Here is a 19,512-nt window from a genome sequence, read left to right as displayed (position 1 = left end):
GCGACACTCGCGGGGGTTTTATTCTTTTTATTCTCCAAGTTGACATCGGCCGCGCTCGCCACTTCCCCACATTGTGGGATGCTGCTCCGGCTTAAACAGCGCCGGGCTAGACATACTCCGCTATCGGTCTCGATGGCCCGTATTATATTTGGGGGTTCTGCTACAATCTACTTGCTTCCCCTCTTCATTCTCCAATTAATGCAACCATGTCCAAAATCGCATCTACCTTCTCGCGTAAGAACTCTCAGATTGACCTGGAATTCTAAACTGACAACAAATAGGCCTGGTGCGCTTTGTCCCCAAGTCGAACCCCGCCAAGGTTTTAATCGGAGAGCCCGTCGATCCTAAGTTGGATGTTGGATTAGCTCTCTACCAGGGCAAGGAGGTTGCAGTGCGCCCGTTCTCCGGCACTTCAGTCCTGAGCCCTGGTCAAGTAACCGATGCGACGGAGACCATCGCGCGCATTCTGTCCCCTTTGGCGCAAAGCGAGGTTGGAACTATTCGGTGTATTGGCTTGAACGTGAGTTTAAATAATGGCAGGGACATGCAAGTAAATGAAGCTGCTAATTCGCAGTATAGTATACCTCCCATGCTAAGGAGATGGCTCTCCCGATCCCTGAAGTCCCGACATTGTTCATGAAGCCGGCCAGCTCTCTGGCGGATCCTTGGCCCGCGCCAACAGTTCTGCCTAAGATTACGCAGCAGGATAACACCGGCGACTACGAGTCTGAGATGGTTATTGTCATCGGCCGTGATGCTAAAGATGTGTCCGAGTCCGAGGCCCTCGACTATGTCCTTGGTTACACAGCTGCAAACGATGTCTCCAGTCGCACTTCCCAGATGAATCAGAGCCAGTGGTCTTTCTCCAAGGGGTTCGATGGCGCATGCCCGATTGGTATGTCTATAAGGCTGGATACTGTTCAGACGAATTTGGCACTGACTCAATTTCTAGGCCCCGTCCTCGCTTCCGCTGCTCTCATCCCCGATGTCAGCAAGCTCCAGATTCGTGGTCTTAAGAACGGCAAAGTGATGCAGGACTACTGCCCCTTGACGTATGTTATATTTACTTCGTCTGGTATGCAAAATAACATCAGCTAACATTAAGTTTAATCACAGTGACCTTGTGTTCAGCGTCCCCACGTTGGTCAGCTTCCTCTCCCAAGGAACCACCCTGCCTGCCGGTACAATTATATTGACTGGCACCCCGCCTGGTGTTGGCGCAGCTAAGAACCCGAAGGAATTTATCAAGGCTGGCGATGAGTTCGCCGTTGAGCTGCTGCCCCACGTTGGGACACTAATTAACAAGATCGAGCACCAGTGACGAATACAGTATATAAAATGATAGATGTGACTTCTTGAGGCAATATACTTCCACTTGTACTTATATTCAATAAGACTTGCAGTTACTCTGACAACTGTTAGGTACTATACATGTTTGTAGTCATATCAACCCTTTGTGAAGTGGTCTTCTGTACATTCATTGTATATTCTCCTAAGTCTCCTTAGATATACAACACAGCCAATACGACCACTAAGTACTATTAGAGCTATTGGACTGTATATATTCAATCTCTGGCCCAAGCCCACAAGGTAAGGGGGTTTTATGAAGACGCAAGTCAATAATCTGAATCGCGAAGCTTTGACCAATCACAGAGCTCGGTCGGATATAAACTCTTCCCTTTACGGAGTAAATTTCTCCCGGCACATCGCTCTATAGATCCTTTACCGGGCAACTTTATTGAGGGGCTAAAGTGCTTAGAAAAGAGAGAAGATGTGTCAATGGGTGAGCTGGAATCATGGATTCAATTCTTATAGACTTAGCAGGGATTTCATTTACTGATTAAATGTTACTATCATGGTCATGGTTAATTGTATAACGTGAACCCTATACTAGAACAGTATAGTAATAACTTCACATTTCTGCATATCTTTTATGTAGTAGTAGGCTGAAAACATTTAGCCAGGACTGCAAGCCGAAATGTATACCCGGTAGTTGTCTGATAGGGCCCGTGGGCCTTGTTGACCCGATGGGTCGATTCCAACGCTACGGGATTATACTGGGTCGGTGTCCCGAGCTGTCCCCATTCAGAGTGGTTTGCTTAAAAGACGGTCTGCGGCATGTTTTTCGGGGAAGAGTTTTGTTGGATTCCCATTGTCGAGTCAAAATTCTCTCTCTTATTTTTCTCCATTTCTTTACATGATTGTTGTTGCTCCTGGTGTTATCAAAACTTTATGCCTCTATACACATTCCTAGAGATGACGATATGATTTCTTGAACAGAACTCAACCAATCTTCTTGATGTCTGTTAGTTTGTACTAACTACAGATACTTTCTCTTGCCGATTGCCAAAGCTCTTTGAAGAATCATGCAATTTACGCGTTAAGCTATGTACTGTCTGCAACCATCTTGCCGTGTTCGATGCCGATGCCGATACCAACGCCGAATCTTCATCTAACCCGAACCCGAACCCGATTTACTCTATCACTCTATCATTCCCTCCGCGATGTTTTGAAAACTCAAACCGAAACAATAATGACGAAATGTGTGAACGCGAAACACCGAAACTGAAACCGAAATCGATTTCTATTCTAGCCCATTTACTCCTCGCTACGCCAAATCTCACCCCGCCAGTGCAGGAAGATGGTGGGAATAACACTGACGACGACAACCAGCGCCGACCCAATGCCCGCGCTGGGGGCAACACCGACAGTCTCGAACATGGGAGCAAACCTAAGCTGAGGTTAGCGACGACCCTAAAAAACAAAAAGGAGATAAGGAAAACATACCAGAAAGGACCAAGGAAACCCCAAATCTGTCGGATAAACGTGATGAACACACCAATGTTACCAGCTTCCTGCGGGAAGCAATCGATAGCATAGGTGATCATCACCGTGGTGACAAGCTGGTTCCCGACAGCGCCAATAGCAGTGCCGATAATGGGCGTGACGTTCCAGCGCCCGCTTAGCGATTCCTGCGTGCAGACCAAGAACACAATCATACCGATGATGGTGAGCGCGAAACCGAAGTAGCTGAGCCACAGGCGGAATTCAGGCTCGGCCTTACGGTTGATGCGTCGACTGCGCCGGCTCATCCAGAAGTCTGACAGCACGCCGCCCATTTGCTCGCCGATTACGGAACCTATGATTGCGCCTAGGAACTGCATGCCTAGTTGTTCGGCGTTGAGTTCGAACTTCTCTTGCAGGAGTTGGGGGATCTCAACAGTTGCGAGAATGTTGCCGAAGAGGAAGACCATTGCGTATGCGCATGCTGGGATGAGGATTGACGGGTGTCGAGCCATTGTCAGTGGGCGGACGAACTCGAACCATGAGAATGGTGTGGGGTCGATCCGTCGCAGTGACATGTACTCTATCTTTCTCGTTGACTCCTTGCTGTCGATGCCGCTGCCTAGATAACGGGTTTCGGGGCCGAAGAACAGATACAAGATGAATTGGACGCCGTTGATCTTTAGAATTGTCAGCTCATGAACAGGTTATTGACTACTATGGAGGGAGGAACTTACAATTGCGAGGATCCAATAGATCCAGTGATAACCAACGCGGTAGGTGACGAAGCCGAAGATGAAAGGCCCAACCGGTACACCCAGGGTGATCATCAGTGTCCAAACGCCCATGTAACGCGCGCGGTCTTTCTTGAATGTTGTCTCCATCACGACCGCACTGCCAATAGCAGAGGCAGGCGAGATGAAAAAGGCCACGAGGGCCCGGCAAGCAGCCAGAGAAGCATATGTGGTGCTCTTTGCACAGCCAATATTACACACGAGACTGCAGATGAGGGAGAGGAGGAAGATAGGCCGGCGCCCATACCGATTGGAAAGCGGCTTCCAGAACAGAGGCGCACCTCCCAGAATGGCAATTTGCAAAGAGGTCAAGTAACTAGCATCTTGCATTCCGACACCGAGTTCTGTGGAGATGTCTAAATAGGCAGGGATGATGCCCGCGGCGGTAAATGTGCCCATGCAAGCGTGGAACGCCACAAGGATAAGATTAATCATTTTCTACACATTGATACATCAGCCTCCTATTCAGCCGTTGCTTTTGTCTCGTTTCAAGATCATTCGCGACGAAGTCATCTTGTAGTAAGGAGAATATTGACTTACCTTCCACTCAGGCCAGTTGTAAGGGTCAGCCGGACTCATTCCGGGGATAGGGTCGAGTTCCAGAGTCCCGTGTCGCTCCATCAGATAGTCTCTGTGTGCCTTTGGCAGATGAGCAGTCATTGACTCCGCGTAGGTGGCTGTCCGTCCATGTCCTGCACTCTCAATGAGGTCGATGTCGGTTTTCGTTCCTGGCACCTCGACCTCATCTCGTCCAGACGAGCTCGTTTGCAACTCCAAGGACGGCATATCTCTTGCGTTATTCCCTAATGAGAAGTAGAGAATCAGACAAGCATCCAATGGCTCGAATTACCCTGGATCTATGACCGTGGTGTGTTGATTGCGGTGAAAATAGGAGGAAGTGCGGAGGATTGTTGAATGAGAGGGCTACAGGAAACAATGTCTCAGGGTAAGCCAGTTGGGAATATCGGGGACAAACAGTAATGATGACAGATCTAGAAGTTCTGTATCTAGCTCTGATGGGGCGTGAAATCAGTGAGGGACTGGTGAAAAATGCCAGGGTGAGTGGGCATACTGAAGACGCTAAACCCACGGCGTTTGCCCAGTCGGACCTCCCCTGCGCCTGGGGTAGGTATTCCCCGGGGTTTTCGGCTCCGTTGCGGGGCCCCTCGGGGAGGAAACAAAGCGAAAATGAGGAGAAAATGGAGAACAATGCGGAGGCACTCCACGGTTCCTGATTGGAAAGCGTCGGTACCGACCAGTCAAGATGCTGCTCAATAGATTGCTGCCATGGGATCGTGCGAAAGGTGTCGCCATGGCACTTGAACACGGCTACCCGATGAAGCCTTTTAGTATGCAGTACTGCTCCTATCCCGAGCCAAGTACCGAAACCCTCTGCATTCTGGCATCTTGGCACAATTTCCTTGGGACCGAGCTATTTGTTTCGTTGCATTCACCATTCAGCTAAAGAAATTTTTAATCGGGACGGCAATTCTAATGCTGCCTGCAAGCCGCGCAACCCTGAGACGTACATAATGGTTGGTCTGAGCATAGTAGCCACGCTTCCTGGGCTGTATTGCCACGCTTCCTTGTTTCCGCTTGAACGCTTGAACGCTAAGGATATTTGACTGGAATTCAAACACCTCCCTAGTTGCTTGATCTTCAATCTTATTCGCTTAGAGTAAATAATATACATTTGAAATCTGATCTCTGTAGTCTCCAAGATCTTTCAAGCCCTCTGGGGCAGGCAAAATATAATTCCGTGATCGCATAAGCAGTCCTCGGGTCCCCCAGGTGCCACACCCCACAATCACCTCTCCACAATCTACCTTTTTGCTGTTTCTTTCTCCTCGACAAATATGGCGTCAATAGGGATAATGACAGCACCACCTGCACTGCCAGGAGGCAAGAAACTGATTTGTCGAGTATGCCAAAAAGCATTCTCGAAGGCCGAGCACTTGAGGGTGAGTAGACTTCCAAGGTTGGCTTCAACTACAGCTTCCCCACGAAAGAGGGACTGCCAAGTGTTACGAGATAACTAACGGGTCTTCACATATAGAGACATGAGCGTTGTCGTATGTTCTAATTTTGTCAGATCCACTGGTCCTTTGTGATCCCTACACAAAATTCAACAAGACCCACCCAGCTGACTGGAAGAACTAGATACGGGATCTAAGCCATATGTCTGCAGAGAATGTCGAAGGCCCTTTGCCCGACAAGATGCTCTTACTCGCCATGAAAAGCTGCATGCTCGTTCCATAAATTCAAAGAATGATTCGTCGGAGGTACACTTGCCGCCACAGCCTACATCTCTAGATTCTCTCCCTTCGTGGGATACGAGTAGTGCTTCCACTGCTGATCCGGCGTCAACTTCAGCAACGATTCACTCCTGGGACGAGACTCATCTTGGGAATCATGTGAGTATGCATAATGTCACCTCGGAATTGGACTTTGCGTTGGTCTGGCCCGACTCGGAAAGCTTGTTTCAAACCTTGATGTCCTCGGATACCACAGATCAATGGCAGATGCCGCTTGGTACCTTACCCTTTCCATCTGTCGTGCAGGATATGAATGGTATGAATTTCGGGTCTCCAAATTCATTCGATGACCATAGATCTTCTGTCGGGGCAATACCATCTGGTGGAGGGCATCAGGCAGTGCGAGATGTCACAGAGATGGTAACGAGCTCGGTAAGTTGGATATTGCATTTTGTCAGGAGGAATCCAGGGTTGTCAAAAACATCAGTCAAAACATAGGTTGAACCAAGATTTGATCGAAACTGACATGTCATTACCCTAGTCATCCAGTGTTACCGCTGCCGTCAAAGCCACATCCATCACTTCCGTATTCCTCGACGAATGCCTTCATATGTTTTTCATCCGCTTCATCCCCACATTCCCAATCTTACATCGTGCAACTTTTGTTTTCCGAGAATGCACACATGCTCTCCTCCTTAATGCCATCGCCATCGGCTCTTTGTACCTAGGCCCCAAGGACTCAGTTGCAAAAGGCGAAGCCCTATGGCACCTAGCGCATACCGCACTTTCAACTTCATGGCAGTCTATGATCATACATAATGGCCCCTATGATGCATGCAAGGGCGTTCAGTTGATGATCACTGCTCTACTGGGTCAGATTTATGGGGCGCTATCCAAGAACCGGGCAATTCGAACCACCAGCCAGGTCTTCCATCCATTGGGATTCTTATGGGCAAGACACTGCGGCATGTATGACAGCGAGCCATACTCAATGGACAATCTGCCCTCGATCGATGCCCCCGCTGCAGAAAAAGAACACCAGTGGCGAATCTGGTCTGCGCGGGAGATCCAGCAACGCACCCTGTTGGCCTACTACGTCCTGGATGGGCTCGTGGCTCAAACGTCGAGCGACGGTGCCTCTTCTCGCCATGTAGCAAACCCACTCAGCCTCCCGAGTAGCGAGGAAGCCTTTGATGCGGGCACTGCCGATGAATGGTTGGCTCATATGCATCCCCAAAAGCCGGATCAGTCCTCATTCAGGACGATTTTCCGCTCCCTCTTCCCACCGGTTGGTAGCTTCCGCCCTTTAGAATACAAATTCTCCACCTTCGCACTTCGTGTGGTACTAGAAGGTCTCCATTCTCTGATCTCCGACTTTGATTATAATGAACTAGCTGTGGGAGTTCCTAGCCAATCAGATGTCCGGCGAGCTCTAGCTCAAGTCCACGAGACAATATCTATGAGTATCCACTTTACTGCAGCAGAAAGACTCGAAATTCTCCTGCGCTGGCACACAGTATGTCTAGATACAATGATCAACTCAGGCGTTCTCTCTCGCCACGTCTGTTCGCGCTACAACATTATCCAACACGTCTCTGGTGGATGCGGAACCGTCCGCCCGGGCTTCGATATAGTAAAATGGGCTAATTCAGAAGACGCGCGGCGGGCAGTCCTCCATGCGGTCGCCATCCAAGACATTGTCGAACAATTACCACGTGGCCGCGCGCATGTCGTGCACATGCCCAGCTCACTGTTCGCAGCGGCAACAATATACGTCGTTCTTTCACTTGCAGGAGCGGCCACTGTGAATTTACCTCGAAACATCGTTTGGCAAGATGCTTTGCTGTCCCATTCGGATCTCAACCTAGGCCACGAGGACATCCGGCCCTTATCTGGCTCGGAGACAAAGCGCTTTGTCGAGAATGGAAATGGGGCTTCCTCCCTCCCCCTTCCAATCGGTGGTGCTGTCAGGAATCTGCTTTATGAACTCAACTCTATGCAAAAGCTTTTCCGGTGTTTGTCTTCGCAGTGGGGTATTGCGCATGATATGGAGGATATTATTGCGCAATGGATTCAGCTCTGTCATTAGGTGATCTGGCTGGACAAGTTGATGAATGCTGATCACACGGAAATTTGGAAATTTGCTCATATTTGGCGTTGATTAAGGTAATGATTATTGAGTGACAAATGGTTGGATTGTTGATAAATATGTATACAAGAAAAGTCGGCCGGTTACGCAACCTTGTCTTGTCGTTTTGGTGGGTTTTTTTTAGGTGCTGTATAACCAGGGACTGATGATACCCCTCATACTGAATGAAATATCCAAGTTGAACAACATCCTAAACGGTGACATACACCAAGTTTGTTCACATTCTGTGTAGATCCGCTTAAATTCTTGGCGAACACTATCGTCTCGTGTGCGGACTTCGAATGTGCTTTATGCTAGAATCATCGAGTTATCCTCGTCTCCATGTTAGAGCCAATTGTCTTGCCAGTCCGCATCATTCTAGCCCGAGTCCTGCAACACCCGTTATAACTGGAAATACGCCCGAGGTGGTCCTTGATGAGACTACTGGTATTACAAATCCAGCTCCTGGCTCTGGTGGGCGATCGCTGTAGATAGGCCACGGAGGAAGTTCAAATAGCAAATCACCCGAAGCTATAGCAAATGATGGTTCATTGTAGTTGATTTAGGGTTGTGGCCACGTGGTTCACGTGCTCTGTCATTCATGCACGGTTGCCCTGGTGCAGCTGCTTTGCCCTAGTTTGTTGCAATATGGGGATATCTAGATGGTTTAGTACCGCAAGGTGTTTCAAGCCATTGTTTAGAGTTTCAAATGAACAAATTCTTATACTTATTGTTTAGCCTCATTTTGACTCGCAATGTTAACTCTGAAATCACAGACAAAGGAACTGTGCCCTAATTATGCGATGACTTTGTGTGGAAGCATGTTTAGTAAACATAATCAATATATCCCAACAAGCAAAAACAATATGATTGACGGACCGCACCTTGAAACGTATACCTTGAGTAACACATCAATTTATGATGATCACGTGTACGCGCCGAAAACGCGGGATAGACGCGACGCGACGCGCCACCGACCTCTCCGACCCACCTACAGTGTCATCCACGCCCCTTTCGGCTAGAACCTAGCCACTGACATTCTTAATCTCTCTTGATCTGTGGGTCTAACCGTGAATTATCCATTCAAACTCAAGCCAAGTGATCCGACACTGTGGCAGCGTGGCGCCCCCATGCCAAACAAGACCAGATGATCGTCAATCAAACCTAAGACCCCACAACTTGGAGTTGGCTCCAGCGACGCCCCCAATGGATCTTGCATCCGCCCGGGGGACCAAACTCAGTGATATAGTAATCGATCACCGTCCTAGCACAGGCCGTGGCAAGAAACTTACTCTTGCGGAAGAGGGTGTTCTAAGGAGACTCTATGAACAAGCATTGCCCTCCGTGTCCAATGGTGAACTGCCAGCGAAAGGGTTCTGGGTGAATCTCGCGTCGCAGTTTCACGAGCAGACCGGTCGAGAGTATTCGTGGTTGTCTGTGAAGCGGCGGGCTGCAGGTTGGGGTCAGAAATCTGTAGAAACCGACCGGCGACTGGATACCTCTCGTGCTAGCGAGCTCGAGGTTGAGAGTTCGGTACCTAGGCCAAGTCATCAAGAAATTGCTCATGAGTCCCCACCCAAGGAGGGTTCATACAACAGCGAACAACCCACGCTATCACAAACAAAACCTTCCCCGCACGCTCGAGATTCGAACCCCTCGGAGTTGTCTCAACTTGAAAGAAGCCTTGATGTCGGCGACTGGTTGCAACACAGTTGGTTTTCGGGTGGCCAGGACCCAAGTCAAGACACCAGTGGGAACCCCAGACCCCCTGGCCTGTCCCAACCCCGGCCCCGCTCAAGATCGCCCCAACGTGTATCGCAGCCCAGATATCGTCGTCGATCTCCTTCACCGACCAGACGCACCAAAGTTGTCTCCAAACGGTTGCATCAGCAGCTGGCCTCTTCCTCCGATGGAATAGGCACACCTGGCCCCAACCCTTTGTCTGGCTTCTCCCCAGCCTACGAAGAGGTGCAGCTCAGCCATCCGAGTAGACGAAACCCCCCTGGACTCAACCGTATCCGCGAGACAGTAGAGAAAGATGAGCCTAAAAACCCTGAGAGCCACCCTCGTGATTCAGAAAGATCGAAACCCCGAGAGAACAACATCAGAAACGGTCGTCTTGTGTCGCCGCACTTATCTAAGCAAGATGACTTACCGCTGGCCCCAACTCGGATTATGAGAAGGCATGTTGCAAAATGAACGAGCCTGGAACCGTGCACAGGAATAAATGAAATAAGATCGAGTCGCATATGAATGTTGCTTAGGCATCAGAGAGGTGTGAGGGTCCAAATGAAAAACTGGTGACGTTATCGCTTCTTCCCGCCTATATATGTATGTAGCTGGTCCCCATAAATGAGACAAAGAACATATACAATCCATATCTACCTTCATACAAATGGACCATCTTGATAAAAATGAGCAAATGAACATTGAAGAGTACGATAAATCTAAATTGTCTCAATTTTCAATGTCATACCTCTCCTTGTTATCTAGCTATGTCACGCATATAGATACGACACATCCATACACAGAAGATAGCATATCATGCGCCAAACTGTGAATCTACGTAAGAGGTCATGTTCATAGAAAGGATATCTCAGTTCCATTCTAGATACGCTTTTTATTGAGAAACACTCAGACTATCCGTTGTTGTTGTTTTCTATTTTCGCCAGTGATCTTTAACCAAATTTATGAAATATGCTAACCTGCATAGGGGAATATTGCTCCTAAGTGGATCTTTACATTTAACACCTCCTATGCTTTTCGCATTAGGATTTGTTGTATTATTCACTATTGGTGGGTTCACCAATTTTTGTATTCTTAGCACACGTTCTACGGATGACAAGAGATTTGATCAGTTGAGAGATGTGGAAAATTGGGAGACAAATTTGCCGTTTAGTGTGCGGGTGGTAGCCCCAAGCTTCTTCAGTATATCTCCCTTCCGCTATTTTGCCTGGTCGTTGAGAGATTTTGATTTCGTGCAACCGCCTAGTCGGGTCGTCCATTGCATGTAAAGGCATGTAAAGGCATGTAAATCTATGAATTTTAATCGAAATGCACGACTAAGCATAAATTGCTTGACCACGAGGCTCCGCTGACCACTCTCGTTTGCTTCGTTTGAATAATGACTGCGCAGACGACTACGCGCGGGCGACAAAGCTCATTAGTCTAATCTCTTTAAAGGGTTTGCTTGCATCTTCTCCCTTCTTCTTCCTCTTCCGTTCCTTCTCCTCAAGCTACTCAAAGACATCCCTGTTCTGAGAACACATTGACCTAAACCAAAGCACATCAAGTTCACATCCATCTTACCATACCATCTACCACAAACGGTTTAAACTGCCCAAAATGGGAAAGGTAAAGTGGGATTCTACGGCAGACCAAACTGTGAGTTCATTTTTTCACTTTGTTGTTACTTTTCATTTATTGCGCGAGCCCAATTGATCAGCCTACACTGGCCACCTCAGTTGGCCTTGGCTTTTGAACTATATCTGGCCTGACAAACTTGTACTGGGGAGATTCATACTTTCCTTGTATGACCATACAAGATGACTTCGAGATTGAGCTTTGTTTGAGTACCTCAAGCTGCTTGGAGATCGCCACCATCTCGTGTCTCCCAAAGCTTATTTGTGTTGCACATTTTGTTTACTGTTCTAGATCTGCTGCAACCTCTCTCACCTGTGTCCATGGATAGAGCTCAAACCTGGCTATGACAACTATGACTGACGAATCTCATCTGATATAGCTCCTTGCCAAAATCCTGGAGACCCATGACCTGAGTGTCGATGCGGCTCGTGTTGCCGAGGCCTGGCGTAAGTTCTCCGTTTCGCAGTCACTACCAAGTTTTTGATCAGCGAAAATAGCCATTCTAACAATTCCTTAGCTACCCAAGACAGCGACCAGAAGCCAACCCCTCGTGCAATCAAGGAACGACTTGCCCGAATCAAGGAGAACGTTCGAATTGGCAACGCCGCCGGCTCCGGCCCCTCTAGCCCAGTGACTCCAAAGAAGCGCACCCCACGCAAGAAGGCAAATGAGACCGCTGCTTCTGCTGGACCTTCCCGCAAGCGCAAGCGTGTCACTAAGGAAGCCGCGGCCGACGACGAAGAAGAAGTCAGTACCAAGGAAGCAGAAGGTCTGCATACGGTTGACAATGAGCCTGACAATGAGCCTCTTACCGGGTCCGCTATCGAGAAGGAAATCGGTCTCGACGTCATTGACCCCCTTCTACACCCGGAATTCCAGGATAAAGCTCATAATACCGACAACGGACAGAATGACCCTGAATGGACTGAGCACAATGATGAGGACGCTGATTCGGACTCTGACCAGCTGTCCAAGTAACTCAACGGTCATTCACAAAGGGAATCCATGTCAGTCACCTGAAATATAGGTGCTTTGAAGAAGCCCTATGATCAATATTCAACTTCGCGTTTTACTTCTTGTCGGGTCTCGGTGTTGGGTGCTTTGTTGTTACCCAACCATGAGAGTGCCCCCATCGTTCAGAGAAAAGAGACAAATCCTCCAAAAAAAAAGGTCAATGCACACAATTGCTTTTGTTTCCACCGTGAGGTGATGGGAAAAATTAAAATTCTTTTTAAACAAATTCTGGTGCCCATTTGTCTGGATTGCACCGAGGTAGTTAGTTCAATTGAGAAGCGACTCCCATGTCGTCTACTTTTTATTCCATTCTTGCCATACGAACTAAAAGAACATTTTGGGGATCAGTAACGGTCTTTTATTTTGAGCAAAGAGACCCGACTAGTCAAGCTAATTGCCATTAGTCATAGATCCATATGATAATAACCCCTTGTAAATTGTTCCATTGCATATCTCGATATTCCTCCCCGTTGTGAGATTCTGAAAAGTTCCGAAGATAAAACCCGGATACCATTAGCATCTTGACACCTTCACCATGTCGACGCGGTCCGGTTCCGTGGTGAAAAGAAGAAGAGCGCGGTGATGGCGCTTAGACGTCAGAGGAATCTTCCTCCTCCTTGATGGATTCGGAGCTAAGGGGGGAACTGGGTGAAACAAATTAGCACTCTGTGCTTCTGTCGGCATCCTCACAATTAGCAGGGACTTACTCCTCAGATTCCTCGTGCTTGATCTTGCGCTTCTTACCCTTTGCAACCTTAGCCTGGGTTCCCTCATCCTTGGTAGCTCCGCCTTCTCCATCAGACTCAGCATCAGCGTCCTTGCTCTTGCCAGCAGTGGCCTGGGCAGATTTCTTTGGAGTACGGCGCTGACGCTTCTTTACAACGGGCGAAACCGGGGAAGTGACGTTGCCGTCCTCCTCGCCCTTAGCCCGAAGACGAGTGACCCGGTGACGGACAGCGGAGACGGTGACTCCTATAAGATTGGGTTAGCATCGTTGTTGTATCAGTTTGTAAAACAGGGAGAAGAGGGTATGAGAGATTGGAACAGATCTTCAGGTCGACCCTTGCACGGTAGACAGCAAATAGGCAACGATTGGTGGGTCATGCACAACAAAAAAGGAGCATATAGTTCATGCGAAGGGCATCAGCAAACAAAACATATATGTGTGGATAGGAGAATGCCTTTGTAGGCGGGTGATGTACATAAATGAACTGCGTAAGATGAAGGGTAGAAGCTATGGTCCGGGGTTCGGTGTTAAAATTGAGTGTGGGATATGGGGGGTTGTCCGCGTAGCACTAACCATCACCCATGTACTCGGCGAGAGCATTAAAATCGATGGCGGTGGGGCTGGTAGCAAGTATGCCAGCCAGCAACTAAAGAGTATGATGGTCAGTCATTGAACAAAACAAAGATGGTGGGACATATCGGCCAATCTTGCAAACGAAAGGAATGTCACAAAGCATTGGAGGTATGATATATCCACCAGAGGTCACCCGCACGGGGGTACGCAGTCAGAATGAGGTTCATAGCATTTCCAATGTTTTCTCCTCCGGCGTGGAGAAATCCGATATTCTTCTTGCGCGTAACGCGTATAACGTCTGAACCAACAGATGTATAGACAGATGGATGTATAACGTACCTTGGCATCAGTCTTCTCATTCCAGCTGATTGTCATTGTTGCTTTCGTGATCAAAGCAGCTAGAGCAAACGATATCAGTATCCCTGTAAACCAAGTGATGAGTAGACTGAGAACAGGAAAAAGAAGGCGTGAGGGCAAATTGGAACTGAACGCACCTGTTGATTCGGTATGTGTAATTCGACGTAGTAATGAATAAGATAAGTCGTACCGGGTGAGAGAAGAGGAAGAAGAAGAATTGATCGAGGCAAACCGGATTAAAAGAAGTGAACGGACAATCCCCGAATGTTGATGGTCGCCGCAAAGTGTACAAACAAGTCACCTACTGCTCGCTTATTTTCCACAATCGTCAGCATAAGTACCTATATAGGCTAACCTAACCCTGTTTAAAAGGACTGCTAGCTACAAGGTCTCCTCCCGCTCTTCTTCTTTTCCCCTTATTTAGCAGTTGACAGTTCCAATACAGTTGCATTGCTCTTTCTCTCTTCTCCTGGCTTCTTAACAACTGTATATTCAATACTATGCTATCTTCCAAATACAAAGCAACCTATAGAGACGGAGAGCGTTTATAGAGACGGGGATCTAACGGATGCATCCATGGGATGGTATAAACAAATAGCAAAAACTTTTAATGACAGCCTACGAAGCATACCTTCTTTTAGAGCGGCAGAAAATAACTAAATATATATAAATTACTATTACACACACCTTAATAATCAAAGAACCTAGTTCTGCTATCGTTGTAGGTAGGGTATATAAAGCTTATCCGGGCCCTCCTACACGATAGATATTATATCATTGTCAGCCAAAGCTCCCTGAAGAACCGCGTCCAAAACCGGTGATATTTGTACGGTATGAATAGTACCGTTTTACCTTAGAGATAGACAGTAGTAGTTAGAATAAGAGTACTTTGCTTATTAAGACCTTTTTCATAGTAATTCAGGTATCTATATTTTTCTGGCCAGTCCAAAATCAGGAATTCAGCCCATAATAAGGTACTCGGGTATCAATTTCTATGTAAATCAGGTATTTAACCCCCTGGTGTCTATACGCCTTCGCAATGAAGACAGCAAGGCCCCTGAAAATGAGGTTTGAAGCCTGACCCCTACACCGCTTTGTAGACAGCCGAAAAAAAGCGAGTACTAACATTGAACAGAACATCATTATTCAGATCAGTTCGTTCATGGCTATTAGACACAGCATAGACCAACGTATATGCGAAGAAAGCAGGTGTAGGAGATTACATTGTCTCTAGACCTTAGGAAAGCAAGGCACTAAAACTAACCGCAAAGCTCTTTCTATGATTATGAGCGAATACAATGGGGGCTTGCCACATCCAATGTGGTATAAGATTACAACAGCCACTCAGAGGTCCCAAAGAACGCACCAGACGTTGAGAGCAGAGGTAAAAGAAGATATTGTCTGACCAGCAAAACAAGCTTACTAGCCAAGATATTTCCATTTATATTTTCGTTAAATGAATTGAGGGAATATGTCGTCTGATAAAAGCATGTCCAAATGTCCTTCCTCCTTCCGCAATTCGTAACGCAGCAGCATACCCAGTAACCCTCGGATATTATGTAGAGACACAGCCCATTCCATACTAAGACGGCTTGGGAGAGCTTAAAAGGATATACCTTCTTTTCAGAAATGAATATTCATAAACGATTTGCTGTCTTCGAAATCAAGAATAGCATGTAGATAACAAAGTACTACCCGAGAGACATAGACTAAAGGCCAAAGTCTCACCCCTCATTATGCCGAAGCAATCCCTCCATAAATGTCTGGATCATCGTCATTCTCTCCCAACCGATGTCATCTAAGGGGAAGCTCCTAGAGCTTGCGCTACTTAGTAGAACTGAAGGCGGATTCATCCCCATGCTCATCCTGGCTCTCAGCAACGGTGTCTTTTTCAGACTGGGTGACCGACGCAGTCTTGCGCTTGGCGGTGGTTTTGGTAGACTTGCGGCCACGGCCGGTGGGGTTGTCGGTATTGTCCTTGGTAGGAGATTTCGCAGAGGTTCCCTCATGACGGGCTTTCAGAGTGTAGAGATGCTGTCTCACGGCTGCAGTGCTATCGCCTATACCTCGTTAGATAAGTTATTTTGATAATTAAATAGGATAAAGGGGCTCGTGGGGGAAATGATAGGAGTTAGGAATTATAGACGTGATAGCATGAGTATAAAGCCCTCATGTACTCACCCTGTCCCATCGCTTTAGCAATCGCAGAACAGTCCAGCGGAGAATGGACGGCCAGGATGGCCACAAGCAACTACTGATCATCAGTCATTGACACCAAAACCATACCAGTATGAGCAACAAAGGGTCAATTAAGGTGAGAACAGCACAGGAACCAGCAGCCCGGGGGATGTTGCTACTATCCCCGTAAAATGAGAAAGCTTACCTGCTTGTCTCTCTCATGACTCCAGATACTAGCCATTGTGATAACAAAATGTTCGTGGGTTGAAGAGGGATGATTTGGGGGCCTGAAGATAATGGTGAGGTTATAAAAAGAAGGGGAAGTGGGAGAGGGATGACAGAACATCGAAAGTCATTGTCCCTTGTTGTTTGTGGGTTTGATCCACGTGAGCACCAATGGCCATGTGAGATTGATGAGATTGACTGGAATATTGAGATGAAATTTGTGACCCAAACCTCATGCTGCTGCATTTCTGTCCTGACGTGGTAGCAGGTGGTTGATATAATGTTCTGATTTTCTATCCGTCGTTCTACTCGCACATTCAGATTTCCCTATCCCCCAATACCTGAATTTGTGTGTATTGTAGCCGTAATGCGTTCGGGGCAGCAATTTGTGGTAGTTAAACCATGTTCTTTAGCACAACTCAATTGAAATAACAAATTATCGACCCGGGAATCTATACTGAAACACAAACAGCGAAAAAGATAAGAATGTTCATAGAAGCCGCTCAAAAAAGAAAACATACACTAAGTTCCAGTTTACCATAACGATGAACATAAAAAACAATCGATGCCTACAACTGTCCAGCAGAAGGCGGTGTCGACGTCCACGGCCCACTAACGAAGTGCGACTCCGAACCTCTTCCTGTTTCCTCCGGTGAACTTTTGACATGTTCGAGGTAATGACTTGACTGCTGGTAAGGAACTTGATGAATATGCACTGTTTCAGGGAAGACCGTTGGCCCACCGTTAGGACCAAATTGATGCTGATGCTGCGAAACGTATTGGTTGAAATTCGCTTGCGCCATTGGGGTGTGATATTGCTGATGGCCTTGGGAAAGATTTGCTTGGTGTGATCCTGACTGTTTCCGTATCATGTGCTGCTGTTGATATTGACTCTGTACATGTTGCAGCGGTGAAAATCCCTGTAGAGCAGGGTCTGCGGGGGGATGTTGCGAATGGAAACGTGGGTCCGGCTGGCCTTGTCCGAATCTACCTTGGTCAACCATGGAGTGCGGTAAATTGTTGGAGAAGTTCTCCGCGGAAGTTTGGTAGGGCTGCCCTTCCTGGACAAGAGAGGCATTCGAGGCACGGCGAGCAAATTCTCCTGAAGACGGTTCCACATGCTGGTTGGATGAGTAAGACCCAAAGAAGGGCTTAGGCATGGTGGATGGGCGTAAGTTCATCGGGACACCCTCACCAGAGGCATTCGAATGGCCTTGTTGTGATTCTAATTGCCACTGTGGCTGGGAATCGGGAGCTCCATCTATTGACCTTGCCATTTGCTCTTGTGAGTTGCTGCTTGTTGTCCACGATGCTGGTGGCTGGTGGCCATGCAATCCCGCAGGATCAGCAGAGAATCCCTGAAAGGATTGTGTATGTTGTGTCATGTTATAACCTTCTGGGTGTCCCTGGTAAGTACCTGGATTATTACCCCACACTGATGAGATACTTTGGCCCATATGGTGTGGACCAGTGATCTGATAACCTGGGTATCCCCGGCTCCCATAAAATGCCGGCTGAACACCATTCATCTGCCCAGCATGGCTCTGCTGCAACGAATTCTAGAAAGAAATAAGCACCGCAACTAATCAGTATATCGGAGAATGGAACATTTAAACATACCGGGCCATATCCGGCTGCGTTTGCAGCCAGCTGCTCATATCCGCCGGGCAAGCGTTGACCCGTTTGGTTCGAATACCAACCCGGTACCCCGGAAGACCCGTAAGTTGGATTATCCGACTGCCCATATAACTGGGAGTCAAGGGAGCTCTATCCCATTATCAGTGCCATTCTTGCAATGCTTACGCAGACATAATGAGCGCGATTCCCTACGGAAATTCTCGCATTGTCCGCCGCGGAGTACGTCCCGCCTGCCATTGCGTCCGTGGACTCCACCTCTCGAGTGTTGCCGCTTGTCGGATGCGAAGTTGGCTCCCGTGATGGGCCTGCCCCGATCGGAATCGGCGTCGTTGATGGGGTCAGGACGATCGGCTCGGTTGGAATCTCCCATTGCGATTTCCCGGTCGTCCGCTGTACGTAATACCATTTCCGCCCGACACCTTCCCATTGAGGTAGCCTATCAGATACCACTGTTAGAATACAGTAGGTTCTTTGGTCTTCGGGGTTGACTTACCAGCCTTCCGGAAGTTGAGGTGGTGGGGAGGATGGGCCGGCAGTGTCCGCAGGGGCCTCAGGCGCCATCTCGGACCTAACACGATCCAGCCGATGTCAAAATGTCAAAAGGAAAAGTACAAGACATCCAAATTCTGGATTGAACGGATCAAATGCAAATATACATGGAAAAGAGGGGAAGAATAAACAGATGTGAGGTTCGACGAGACTCGCCGATAAGACAATCTTGTGGGGCTTGGCCTTTGATCGTCGTGCACGGACCCCAATCAACACCGCCAACTGCTATGTTGTGATGCACCTATGATATGAATTAATAAAGCCAACAGGAAAGCAGCGGGTAAAATTCGCCTAATAGGACCAATCTACGGTCGCTATATACTGTGATATGTGTACCACAATGGATAGTAACCACAATGACTTGACCTCCGGACTCATGACTATATACTTCCGTCTACACCCCCGTCAATAGCCGCAGCAAGATCCTTCAAAAATCTTCAAGTCCCCTTGGAAGAAGTCGATAACTAAAATACCACCAATAGTCATTGCATCACTAAAATCGAGCTCAACAAGGTTACGGCCAATGAAAGCATCACCAGTAACCAGAAGGATAGCTCGGAAACGTCGTTTTGTCAGGCTTGAAGCCGGGGCTGACGACTAAGTCCATGGATGCAGGGAAGAGGGATGGATCTCCTGTATGGTTCATCCGGTGGTGGGGCCAGATGATAGCGTTAGTCGATTCAAAAGGGGCATTAGCGTTGCGAGGTTGGTGGATAACATCTTGCTCAACGTGCGCAACTGCCTTGGCAGATTTGATTTGGTTAAGGAATTCCAGTTCGATCACAGTTAGTATACGTAGTAGGTTATCATCACACTTTAGAGAGATATTGCTTACTAGTAGGTGGCAGCTTCTCCTTCCAATTTTTTCTCAACGCAAGGTCAAATAGAAAGCAATTCAGAAATGAAAAAAAAAGAAAAAAAAAAAAA

General features: G+C 47.7%; 9 protein-coding genes across 9 annotated transcripts; 5 read left to right on the top strand and 4 right to left on the bottom strand.

The window, feature by feature from the left end:
* Window positions 1–206: 206 nt before the first annotated feature.
* N7537_004467 (fumarylacetoacetate hydrolase family protein) lies at window positions 207–1,321 on the top strand (the record flags this gene model as incomplete). The annotated part of the gene is made up of 5 exons (XM_056895524.1): window positions 207–234; window positions 282–520; window positions 580–895; window positions 953–1,052; window positions 1,117–1,321. 5 exons carry the CDS (start codon window positions 207–209, stop codon window positions 1,319–1,321), a joined length of 888 nt encoding a protein of 295 aa, XP_056755272.1.
* Window positions 1,322–2,598: 1,277 nt separating this feature from the next.
* Window positions 2,599–4,364, bottom strand: N7537_004466 (uncharacterized protein; the record flags this gene model as incomplete). Its single annotated transcript, XM_056895523.1, has 4 exons — window positions 2,599–2,731; window positions 2,788–3,464; window positions 3,522–4,016; window positions 4,119–4,364. 4 exons carry the CDS (start codon window positions 4,362–4,364, stop codon window positions 2,599–2,601), a joined length of 1,551 nt encoding a protein of 516 aa, XP_056755271.1.
* A 197-nt stretch (window positions 4,365–4,561) lies between these two features.
* N7537_004465 (uncharacterized protein) lies at window positions 4,562–4,813 on the top strand (the record flags this gene model as incomplete). Its single annotated transcript, XM_056895522.1, has 1 exon — window positions 4,562–4,813. The coding sequence occupies one exon, from the start codon at window positions 4,562–4,564 to the stop codon at window positions 4,811–4,813; it is 252 nt and encodes an 83-aa protein (XP_056755270.1).
* Window positions 4,814–5,434: 621 nt separating this feature from the next.
* Window positions 5,435–7,922, top strand: N7537_004464 (uncharacterized protein; the record flags this gene model as incomplete). Its single annotated transcript, XM_056895521.1, has 3 exons — window positions 5,435–5,539; window positions 5,753–6,265; window positions 6,375–7,922. The coding sequence occupies 3 exons, from the start codon at window positions 5,435–5,437 to the stop codon at window positions 7,920–7,922; spliced, it is 2,166 nt and encodes a 721-aa protein (XP_056755269.1).
* A 1,245-nt stretch (window positions 7,923–9,167) lies between these two features.
* On the top strand, window positions 9,168–10,160 carry N7537_004463 (uncharacterized protein; the record flags this gene model as incomplete). The annotated part of the gene is made up of 1 exon (XM_056895520.1): window positions 9,168–10,160. The coding sequence occupies one exon, from the start codon at window positions 9,168–9,170 to the stop codon at window positions 10,158–10,160; it is 993 nt and encodes a 330-aa protein (XP_056755268.1).
* Window positions 10,161–11,306: 1,146 nt separating this feature from the next.
* Window positions 11,307–12,302, top strand: N7537_004462 (uncharacterized protein; the record flags this gene model as incomplete). The annotated part of the gene is made up of 3 exons (XM_056895519.1): window positions 11,307–11,345; window positions 11,704–11,770; window positions 11,842–12,302. 3 exons carry the CDS (start codon window positions 11,307–11,309, stop codon window positions 12,300–12,302), a joined length of 567 nt encoding a protein of 188 aa, XP_056755267.1.
* Window positions 12,303–12,927: 625 nt separating this feature from the next.
* N7537_004461 (uncharacterized protein) lies at window positions 12,928–14,013 on the bottom strand (the record flags this gene model as incomplete). Its single annotated transcript, XM_056895518.1, has 4 exons — window positions 12,928–12,982; window positions 13,046–13,310; window positions 13,639–13,711; window positions 13,978–14,013. 4 exons carry the CDS (start codon window positions 14,011–14,013, stop codon window positions 12,928–12,930), a joined length of 429 nt encoding a protein of 142 aa, XP_056755266.1.
* A 1,806-nt stretch (window positions 14,014–15,819) lies between these two features.
* N7537_004460 (uncharacterized protein) lies at window positions 15,820–16,519 on the bottom strand (the record flags this gene model as incomplete). The annotated part of the gene is made up of 3 exons (XM_056895517.1): window positions 15,820–16,055; window positions 16,177–16,246; window positions 16,379–16,519. The coding sequence occupies 3 exons, from the start codon at window positions 16,517–16,519 to the stop codon at window positions 15,820–15,822; spliced, it is 447 nt and encodes a 148-aa protein (XP_056755265.1).
* Window positions 16,520–16,967: 448 nt separating this feature from the next.
* Window positions 16,968–18,597, bottom strand: N7537_004459 (WW domain-containing protein; the record flags this gene model as incomplete). Its single annotated transcript, XM_056895516.1, has 4 exons — window positions 16,968–17,957; window positions 18,019–18,165; window positions 18,229–18,472; window positions 18,530–18,597. 4 exons carry the CDS (start codon window positions 18,595–18,597, stop codon window positions 16,968–16,970), a joined length of 1,449 nt encoding a protein of 482 aa, XP_056755264.1.
* Window positions 18,598–19,512: the final 915 nt, after the last annotated feature.

Source organism: Penicillium hordei (assembly GCF_028827395.1).
Source record: "Penicillium hordei strain IBT 12815 chromosome Unknown utg000002l_segment0_segment0, whole genome shotgun sequence".
NCBI classification, from domain to species: domain Eukaryota; kingdom Fungi; phylum Ascomycota; class Eurotiomycetes; order Eurotiales; family Aspergillaceae; genus Penicillium; species Penicillium hordei.
Note: the sequence above shows the minus strand (reverse complement) of the source record. Positions and strands in the feature narration are given on the sequence as shown.